Here is a 10,822-nt window from a genome sequence, read left to right as displayed (position 1 = left end):
CCAGGGACATCATGGCCAGCACGGGGAAGGTGATCCCATGGATGTCAAGCAGGGGAGGTCAAGGAGCTCCACATCCATTTGAAGGCTCCCAATGCCTCCTATGGAGGGGGATGAGGACCAGGAGCTGGCAGTCAGCCAGCAAATGCTTGTGGAAATCACTGTGAAGCAACAGTTGTAGATAGGATTCCCATCTGGGACAGGCCAAGGAATGAGTTTGGATTGGGTTACAAAGTCCTGCTTTTCTTACCAAGAGGAGTGAAAGGACTGGAAAAGAAATCAAAGCTAAAATGGAATATGAGAACAGAGAGAGGATCTGGATAAGAAGACCTTCTCCAACGGGTAGAAGACCAAGGTATGCAGAGTGTGAAGAGATGGAAAATCTGTTGCCCTTGCCACACCACCCTCATCTACACTGGGAATGGAGCAGGAATCGAAGAAGAAGAAATGTGATTGAGATATAAAATAGGAGTCAGAACAGTCTAGTGAAATAAATTTGGCTGATATGAACAGTGGGGAAATGAAAACCTTTTGCTGGGTGCCTAAGGGAGAGGAAGAGACAAGATATGAGGTAGGTGACGAAAGGCATGAAGGAGGGTAAAAATGTGCCCAGGTTGGAGCTGGCAAGATGACTGCTCAGGGTTCTACTTTTCCCATTCTAGTGGCTGGGAGGTTTGTGGCAAAATCGACGGAGAAGCCTGCAAGAGAGAGAAGGAGACACCAGAAGCACTTTTTGGGTAGAAGCTTTTTTCTTGTTTTCAGAACTGAAGCTGACACAGTCATCTATTGCCTACTAGAGTCAGAATTACATTTTTAATATCTGCATACAAAAGCTATGTAAAAATTATTTTCTTCCCCCAAATATACAAACTTTCTCTTCAGATAGTTTAAAACAGATGTGATCACAGATTTGTTTCATTTGTAATGTACTTTAGGCTGAAAAAATATTACCAATCTAGCATAACTCTTAACGCTGTTTGCCAAAAATAAACCCGACGTCATCCAAGCTACTTTGCTTTTTTTTCCTGCGTGGTGTGTGATATTTGCCTTATCCTCAGGGCATGACACTGATACAAAGAAATAAACCAGATCGGCAAACCCCCGCAGAGCTGACAAAGTAACGACTCCTCCCAACCACAAACCAGACACCCAGACCGCCCTGCTCTTCCCCAAACTGACAAATGGCTAATTTGGTGTCTCTATGAGCAAACTAAAATGGAAGAGCACTACTGAAGCAAGAGAGGAGAGAACGAAATGGCAGTACGCCAGCTAGTTCATGCCCTGATGCTATCTTTACCAAGGTTAAATGTGTCATTAAATAAAGTGTCTCTTCATCTGGTTTTTTTTTTACATTGTGCTCAGTAATTGACATAACTTTAACCCACACCTGGGTGCTGATGTAGAGTTACGTTTGATTGTCTTGTGCATAAATAAGGTTAACTTTTAGAGAAGGTAAACTGTGCAATGGACAGTCACAGACAACTTATTACCTGCACAATATTGCTTTCCGAAGGCGACGTCAGTCAATGTGGATACACACAAGTAATGCCTACTCTGCGTTTGCTAACATCTATACAACACAGTAGAACTTTGTGGTAAGGCCAAACCTTTTTTTTTTTTTTTTTTGTGGCTTTGTTTTTTTTTTTTTTTTTTTTTTTTTTTTTTTTAAAGCAAAAATATAGACCATAGTAAAAAAAATGTGCTCAGACTGGTTTGAGTTTTTCAGTGGAAAATAAATCTCTATCGCGCTAGAATAAAACTCTCTCTATAAAATTTAAATATGGATCACTTTCTTTTATCAAAAGGAAATATCATCTGGCAATCGTTCCCAGAGCATCAGGGTAAGAAGTCACACGAAGAAGTCCTGTCACCTCTTCCCTCGGGAAAAGGTAAACGTCCAACGCTTTCCATCGCTCTCGCAGTGAGAGGAGAATGTTCCTTGGTTGTGGATTTTGATTTTGTCAGTGAAAAAGGTTTAGCCTTAGGAATGCTGGCTACGTCTCAAAACCGTAAGACTGATGTTTATAATCTGTGATTCATGCAGCAAGAAGTCAATATGACACATACAGATTAGAGTTCCATAGCACAGAAATACATCACTAGCGATGACATGCTCCACTCGTGATCCGCAGCCCTGTCTGGCAGACGCAGGAGATAAATGGTCTTTCTGGACAGGTTTTTCCTCTCTTTTTGATGCATGCCTCTGCAGAAGCAAGCAGTCTGATCAAAGACGAGTTTGGACCTTGCAGGTCTAACTCTAACACCTATGTTTTGGCAGAATGTAAACAAAACCATTACCACACACTGTCTGTGTCGTTATGAACAGCACAGCTGAGCTGCGATTACACAGGAAGCGATCTCTGAATGCACGTGTTACACAGGGCAAAGCCAGGCATGGCAACGAGCAGGTTTGACAGCAACAATCTTCCGTGTAAGACCCACATGTAGATCACAAAGCAACCGTGAGAGTAATGTGGCACCAGCACAGAATCACAGAGTCAATCAGGGTTGGAAGGGACCACAAGGATCATCCAGTTCCAACCCTCCTGCCATAGGCAGGGACACCCTACCCTAGATCAGGCTGGCCAGAGCCTCTTCCAGCCTGGCCTTAAACACCTCCAGGCATAGGGCCTCAACCTGGGCAACCCATCTGTTCCTCACTCCCGATGCCAGTTAATTAACTACAAAGGCAGCTGACTGCAGTACTGATGTCTGCCACTCAGATGGTAAATCCAGTGGCTCAACCTTACAATAGCTTGAGACAATAAGTATGTAAAAAAAAGTAAGTCTTAGCAGGATGTCAGTATCCACTGGCAAGAGTCTGCAACAGCATCCTCATGTGATTTAGTTTTGCTCTCATGTTGTACTGAGGGAGTCACACAAAGTAAGACTGTTAGGAGATCAGAGGCCATTAGATGTCAATACGTCAAACCTGTCTAAGAGCTTGGCCTCAGTGTTCAACTGAGGAACACTAGTAACACCTCCTGTTAATCTGTACCACACTTCTGCTCCATCTGACCAGCCAGAAAAGAATGCTGACACATGTCCTTTCTGCTCACAGCACTGCCAGACCTGGCAGAAGTTGGTTGCCTAATCTCAGGCACTTTGGTCCATCTGCAATCACTTAAGGAAGGAGGCCTGATATTCTGAACCCTGATTAAGCACAGCTCCAGACTGCATCAGCATCTCGGGAAGTGAGGCCCCACGAGCCTGGATGCCTAAATGCAGCTCATGGGCTTGAATTCAGACACCCACTTATGCAGGCTGCTGGTTTAAACCTTTTAAACCTTTGTACCTCACCACAGCAGACCTTGGAGGGCAAGTTCTTGTGTGAATTTTTGCCACGGCCAGTATGCAAAGTGCTCATTCTCAGTGCTGCCTCAAACTGCAGGCCTGGCTGGGGCGCTTCAAGGTCTTTCACCTCCTGCTGCTTCCCCAGGTCAATCCAGCAACTCTCATGGTTGTTTTTCCTAACCTCTGAGTGTTACTGATTTTCATTAATGCAGTCCTGGCAATCTCAAGGGTTCAAAAGCCAGTTATGAGGGCCCTAATAGTTACAAGTTAGGTCACTGTCAGGTAATGTCTTCCACCTAAATAAGGAACATTGAGGCTATTGATTTTCTTTGTAGCTCAAAGGGTAGGAATTGCTGACCCAACGACAGACCAAACCTCTCAAGCATCAGCACAGCTCCAAGAGCTGAAGATCTGACAAACACATGAAGCATTATGGACCTTGCAGCAAGATCACTGTGAATACTACTAGAAGAAATGTAGCATTTTTACTCCAGGGTCTCGCTGGTGCAGCACAATCAAAAGCTTGTATGTTAACTCAAGCTTACAGTTAGCTAACAGATGAGACACGTGCGCTGGCTTCAGGATTCCATACTCATATCTGTGTCAGAACAAGACTCCAAAAGACATGCACATCTCTCTTGCCTTTGCAAGCCATTCTGGGTATAGATGCAAGCAAGGCATTGGGCATCAGATATCTACCACTCTTCACTGGCTGTGGACGCTGCTCCCCTGAGATTCTACACGAGTACATCTGGGCTCACCATGCTGTCTGGCCTCTTTTGAAAAGAAAGTTTCCAACTGCTTGTCCCCAAGACATAGTGCTCCTCAAGGAATTTGGATAGAGACTGATGTTAACACTTTTGCTTTGAGCTGGAGCAAACACAGGCCACCATAAATGTCCTTCAACTTCAGCAGACATTGAAATACAAATTCCCAATGGCCTGTCTTCCTTGCTACCTGCAAAACAGCACTGAATCCCCCTTTGTGTTTTAATGTTCTCACAAAATCATGGGTAGAAACTGCCAAGTGATAACATCAGTGCTCCTAAGTCATCACAGGTGCACGTGGTATCAGAACAAGATTTCATGTCCCTGAAAACATAGCCCACAGCACTCCAATGTTTATCAATGATGTAGAGAAAGAGCAGTGGAAATGTAACCCCTGACACACAGACACTGTGTTCCACCTACAAGACAGGATTTCCTGAGTACCATGCTTTCATGAGGGGATAAACACATAGCATATGGGTTTAGATACAGGCCATGAGCTTTGAAAGCCAACACATCCACCCTAGCAATGCCCACTGACTTGCCAGTAGCAGAGGAAGAAGCTGGTACAAATGAATACACAACAGGAAAGAAAGCAAAAGGTGTGAACCACGTCTCTGGTTCCCAGGAAGAACAGAAGAATGTTTGTGATATGTTGTACAAATCCAGAGGATCAAGGTTGTCAAACCCAGGAATGACACCCCAGAGAGGAACCTCTACCTACACACCCTCATCACTGGCCTCCAACCATGGCGGACTGTGAGCGCTGATCTCAGCAGCAGGCCACCCTGTCACTGCTCAGCTTGGCTTCTGCTAGTGCAGCCAGTGGAAATAAATGCAGTCAATCAAGAGAGGACCTAGTCCAACGAGACACATACTGACACCAAGGAGGGACAACCTGGCTGATCAACACACAGAAACACACACATGCACACGAGAGGGGAAGAGGAGACAAAAACATGGACATATGTTTAAGACATCTGCTGAAGATCTGTAATTATATATATATAAAATTATATATATACGTGCATATAAACTTTATATATATATATATAAAACCCAAAATGTCACTGCCAAGCAACACTATTTGTAGTACTGGGATAAAGCTGCTGTACAGTCTTGAGTGCTGTTAATAACCCAGTTGGTTCTGTCCCACCCAAAAGTCACCCAGTATATTGTGTTCTCCTTGTCTTCATTCTGTGAGCATTTATATCCCTGAATAACTTGCTGACTTGCCAGAGAGCCTCTTCTCTCAGAGGGGCAAACTCTCCACACACCTCAGAGACAGGAGACCTCTCCACTCTCAGGCAGAGCACCTCAGAGGACCAAATTCCTCTCCTTACTCCACAGTGAAGTTACCTGGAGTTCAAATGCAGTAAGAACTGAAGGATTTTACTTTCTTATACACATGGAAAAAAAAGAGTCTGTCCCTTCTAACACTCTGCACTAAGTACATGATTTATGGGGCACAGTTAATCTGTAGCTGCTGGAGCGCTCAGAAAATGATGGGATGATGATGATGAAGATCCTAGACCATAATGGTGACTGTTACAAAAGAAGCAATCATGAAGATTAGGAATTTCTTCTCATTAACTGGTCACTTGTGCCCTGAAAAATGAGGTAATACTGGACAAGAGTTGCCAGGATCAAATAACAATAGCTGGTTTAACTTGGAGGCAAATACGTTTCCTGCCACTATTCATTTCTGCCCCGTACTTTCCAAGCAGTTATGAGTGTGAGCTGGTGACCATGCAAGTGCTGGTGAATGAGGCTGGTCTGTCTGTATTCGCACTGTTAAGCTGTCAAAGCATTCACATTGAAGAACTGAGTAACGAACGGCAATAACCACAAGTACCCGCATTGAAGAGATGCTTTCATCCACGAGTATGCAACTGCCCCCAGCGGCGCCCGGGGAGAACCCAACCAAAAGCCCCACCGCCCCTCAGGGAACAAGAAGAGCTGGTGAGAGGCGCTGGGCAAGGGGACCAAGAGACAGCCAGCAGCGCCACGGGGGTGCGGAGAGCGGCTCCAGTCTCTCTAATCCTCAAACACTTCCAAGAAGAGCGGAGGGAAGAGTTCCGTGGGGCACTCCACCTTCATGTGCAGGAAGCGGCTGGCGTGGCAGGCTCCAATCATTCGCAGGTCTGTCACTTTCATCAGCAGTTTTGGCCAAAAGTGTGCAACGTGGTGTTTTCTGTAATTAATGTAGTGTTCAAAGGCCAGCAGGAAACCCTCCTGGCACTTTTCTATCCTCTCGATGCAAACAAGGCCCGGGCGGTCTGCAGGCAAAGAGAAGCAGAATTACTGGTACCATTTACTGAAAGAAACTCTGCTAAGAAATCAGCAAAGAAAGAAGGGAGACTGAGAATATCTGCCTTTGGCACTAACAACTTCTTTCACCCTCGACATCTCACTTAGAATCACAGAATCAACCAGGTTGGAAGAGACCTCCAAGATCATTCAGCCCAACCTAGCACCCAGCCCTGGCCAATCAACCAGACCATGGCACTAAGTGCCTCAGCCAGGCTTGGCTGCAACACCTCCAGGCACAGAGACTCCACCACCTCCCTGGGCAGCCCATTCCAATGCCAATCACTCTCTCTGACAACAACTTCTAACATCCAGCCTAGACCTGCCCTGGCACAGCTTGAGATTGTGTCCCCTTGTTCTGTTGCTGCTTGCCTGGCAGAAGAGCCCAACCCCAGCTGGCTACAGCCTCCCTTCTGGTACTTGTAGACAGCAATAAGCTCTGCCCTGAGCCTCCTCTTCTGCAGGCTGCACACCCCCAGCTCCCTCAGCCTCTCCTCACAGGGCTCTGTGCCAGGCCCCTCACCAGCCTTGCTGCCCTTCTCTGGACACAGCACTCAAGGGGTGGCGTGAGTACTGCTGAGCACAGGGGCAGAAGAACCTCCCTTGTCCTGCTGGCCACACTGCTCCTGAGCCAGCCCAGGGTGCCATTGGCTCTGCTGCCCACCTGGGCACTGCTGCCTCATCTTCAGTCTACTCTCTCCCAGCAGCCCCAGCTCCCTCAGCCACTCTGTCCCCAGTCTGTAGTGCTGCTTGGGGTTGTTTTGGCCGAAGTGCAGAACCCTGCACTTGGCCTAGTTCAGTCTCATCCCATTGGTCTCTGCTCACCCATCCAGCCTGTCAAGGTCCCCTTGCAGGGCTCTCCTACCCTCCAGCAGATCCTCACACGCTCATAGAGCACTTATCAGTGCTCTCCCAGTTAAAACAAGGGGATAATCCTTCCTTTCTTCATCTTTGTCTGCTTTGCCCATTTAGAATAGAGCTGCTTGGGAAATGTTCCCTTACAGTGACTAGAGCAAGGATACAGCTAAGGCTTGTATCTGTATCTGTCTGTAAAAACAACTACCAAAGAACCAAGAAAATGTCCTTGCCAGGTATGTAAATTACAGTTCTTCCCTCTATCTCTAGAGTCTGATGACTGCTTTGAACCACAGGTGAGAATTGCTATGGAGCACCCAGGAACAATGAAGGCAAATAATTCCGGCTGACCGTCTCAACTGGCACCCAGATGGGTGATAGAAAGATCCCTTCACAAGTCACCCTTCAGGAGACATTTCTGGGAAAGGAGGTCACCTGCACTGCTTTCTGAAACATTTATTCACATATCACTGTGTAGGCAACTCAAAAGAAATCAAAACGGGGAGGTCGAATGCTGTGCTGCAATTAATGTGGAAACCTTTCAGTCTCAGATGCAGTTAATGCCTGTAAATCACTGTCTGTGTATTCTTATTCAGTGCTCAATCTTCAAAGGGGTCTTAAAACAAAGTCTGGCCAAATCTGCTGCTGCCCAAGAATGGCATTTCCTCCTTGGCCTGGCAAATCAGTGGAAGCGTATTTGGAAACATACTCTATTTGAGGTTAGAGACTTTGGAAGTCACATGAAATGGTATGTGCTGCTGCTGTACCATGCCACTAACAGGGCAGCTCCAAATGGTCCCAGCAGAGGGAAACAGCACAGCTCTGGAAAGCCCCCTAGCAAGCAGTGGTGTTGGTCAGCAGGAAAACAACAAACAACTTTAGCAGGTGAAACTAAGCACGTGAGACCGATGGAAACTGTGCCCTCCTGCTCAGTGCATGACATTACCTAGGGGAAGAGGGAACTTGGTTGTACGGGCAACTGTTGCTAAGTTATTAGTTTGTCTTTCAAAGCTAGCTGGCTCAGAACCAGATCTGATTTCTTTCTAATGACCATCTCTGCTTCCTCTCTCAGTACTGCACTGTCAGTGTGTTAGCAAAGCCATTTTTATGGCTGTCTCTCTGGACAATCTGCAGTTTTTTCCCCAAGTGCCCCAAACTAAATCTAAACTGCATTAGGATTTTGAGAGGGGATTTCTCCCACATTAGTCAGCACTACAAGGTCTAACACATCCTGTTCCTTTCAAAACGAGGCTTGTGACACACTAGATAGTTTCAAACCGGTTGGGGTCCCATCATATTTCTGTTCTCACCTGACGACATGAGCAGGACAGCCTGGAGAAGGGCAACCTCGGTGTCATCCAGGTTAAATGAAGATAGAGACATGCCCAAGTCAAAAATGGCATCGGACACCACGCCGAGACCCCCGTTCTTCAGCTGGCCCCTTGTCACCGCCATCTCCCCATTCAGCGTCAAAGTCTCGCTCTCGGGATCATAGCGAACCGCTGCTCGGAGGGACATTATCTCCATGCAGCAGCCTTTCAGAAGGATGATCTGGTCTTCACATGGCAGCTGCAAAAGTCATAAATGGCTCAGAAACAGGACAACCAGGGTGACAGCACAGCAGCAGAGTGTCTTCTGGAACAAGGCTCTACAGAATTGCAGGCACCGAGACCGTTTGGAGACTGTCACTAAATGAACAGCCAAGGCCATGTATAAGGAAAACCAACTAATTTCTACTTGGCATGAAAGGAGGCAAAGTCTATGCATTTCTGGTTCATATTAGCTTACCTTATTCACCTGATTTGCAACTGAAAATGAAAAAACACCCCAGCAACTCTAGGTTTACATGGCAACTGTGCACTTGCAAAGCAAGCACTTTGATTTGGTGCAACACAGTGCAGAAGGGATGCCAGTCACCTAATGCAAGTGGAAAGCAGCTCCCTGTTAAAGAAGAGTTTCAATCACAAAGCTAGGCATAGTCAGCTGAATTGTTTTTCAGCAATGCCAGCTTCAGGTGTGAAGTGTTTGATACACAACAAAAATGACTGATCCTGTACAAGGCTTTTTTCCCTGCAGGTTGCACTGAGCTCAGCAGCAGCATGAGCACAGTAGCAGTCCCTTACTCAACAACATCACTGTTTTGCTGCTGAGACAAACAGAAACAAAGGCAAAGGCATGGCAAAGCAAAATAGGTATCAGAATAGGCAACTGCACAGGAAAAAAGTGACATGAAAGGAAGGGAGAGCAAAAGAAATTAAGAATAAAAAAGATAACAGAGAAGGGAAAAGCAAAAGCCTGATAAAAGTAGGGAAGATACATTGTGATGCTTAAGCTATTTCATTAGTGAGCCATTAAACCAGTGAGAAATCTTCTTCCTACTTCAACCTTCTTTATGGTAGTGGTGAGCTGGCTGTGCCTGCCCTTCACTTGCTCTCCCAACTGCAAAGCACATGTGGCACACCTGTTTCACAGATGCCAGGCATCAGGTCTTATCTGCCAGTAGCACCGGTAGCACCAGCCATGAAAGACAGCAGGCTCAAACACTTCTGCCCCAAACTATGCAGGTTTCAATGTTACTTATGCTCATCACTAGCATTTCTCCCAGAGCATATTCCAGGAGAGGCCAATGAGTGTGACTGATCATGCCACATGTCACCTTCCCCTCTCTCTCTGCAGAGAGAAAAAGCAAAAGGCAGGACCCTCAGTGGCTCACCTAAGCAGGACATACTGGTAATCAGCACATGTAATGTATCACCATGGAACTGAGCTGACCTATCTTAGAAGGGCACTTACACAGCTTCACCCAACACAGAATCACTGTTGCCTGTGACACTTACAACTCACACTCACGTCAAACTGAATAAATGATCCTCAGTCTTCATCTTCTAAGCAGAAAGAAACGCAAGAAGGAAACAGTATCAGAAATGCTGAGAAATGAATCAAGGTTTTCTTTCACTTTGATTACTCCAGAATTAGATTCTTGCTTTGAGGCATGGGCCAGTGCAAACTAAGCTGGGCACTCACAGTGCTTTTCCAGCTTTGCATATGTGTCCAAAAGAAGAGGGAAAGAAGAAAAAGTATCTGTGAATTGTAAGTGGCCACGGATGTTCCTTGCCATGCCACTCCTCCACACAGATTTACCACACTCTCAGCCTGAGTCTCTGTGGAAATGAGGAACTGAGATGATGTTTGACTGTGGAACTGTACTTCACTCTGCCATCAGTCTTTGCTGTACACACATGTCCGGTTTACAGAGTGGCTTAGCTGTAAAGAAAGTCTGTCCTAGCTGAGCTGCATAATCCACAGAGGTTGTGCCCAAGGCTGTCTTGATCATCCATGCTTCCTGCCTGGCTCTGACACAAGTGGGCTCAAAGCAGCTAGGAGGGGTAGATGTCAGATGAGCACTGCAGTCTGTGTGTGACTGGCAAAGCCTTCTAACTTAAAAAGACTAGCTTGGTATGTCACTGCAGCTTCCCACTGACAAACATCACACTGGAGAAGACACCCAATGCTGCAGAGGCTTCTTGATCCACAGACACATTCCTTGTATCTTAAAATTGTTATGCTTGGCCACCATTTCATGCTTGCTTGGATGACAG

At 46.1% G+C, this 10,822-nt stretch overlaps 1 protein-coding gene across 5 annotated transcripts in view; it reads right to left on the bottom strand.

Annotated features, from left to right (window-relative positions):
- Positions 1 to 727: 727 nt before the first annotated feature.
- Positions 728 to 10,822, bottom strand: part of THRB (thyroid hormone receptor beta) — a 207,650-nt gene continuing 197,555 nt past the window's right edge. For all 5 annotated transcript variants that reach the window (XM_064167290.1, XM_064167289.1, XM_064167288.1 and 2 more), the window contains 2 exons: positions 8,534 to 8,792; positions 728 to 6,337 (listed from right to left, as the gene is read on the bottom strand). In XM_064167290.1, the coding sequence (XP_064023360.1) occupies positions 6,096 to 6,337; positions 8,534 to 8,792 (501 nt within the window). In that variant the 3' untranslated portion in view covers positions 728 to 6,095. The remainder of the gene's footprint in view (positions 6,338 to 8,533; positions 8,793 to 10,822) is intronic.

Source organism: Pogoniulus pusillus, chromosome 28, assembly GCF_015220805.1.
Source record: "Pogoniulus pusillus isolate bPogPus1 chromosome 28, bPogPus1.pri, whole genome shotgun sequence".
Taxonomy (NCBI): Eukaryota; Metazoa; Chordata; class Aves; order Piciformes; family Lybiidae; genus Pogoniulus; species Pogoniulus pusillus.
The sequence above is the reverse complement of the archived record's forward strand: the minus strand, read 5'-3'. Positions and strand labels throughout refer to the sequence as shown.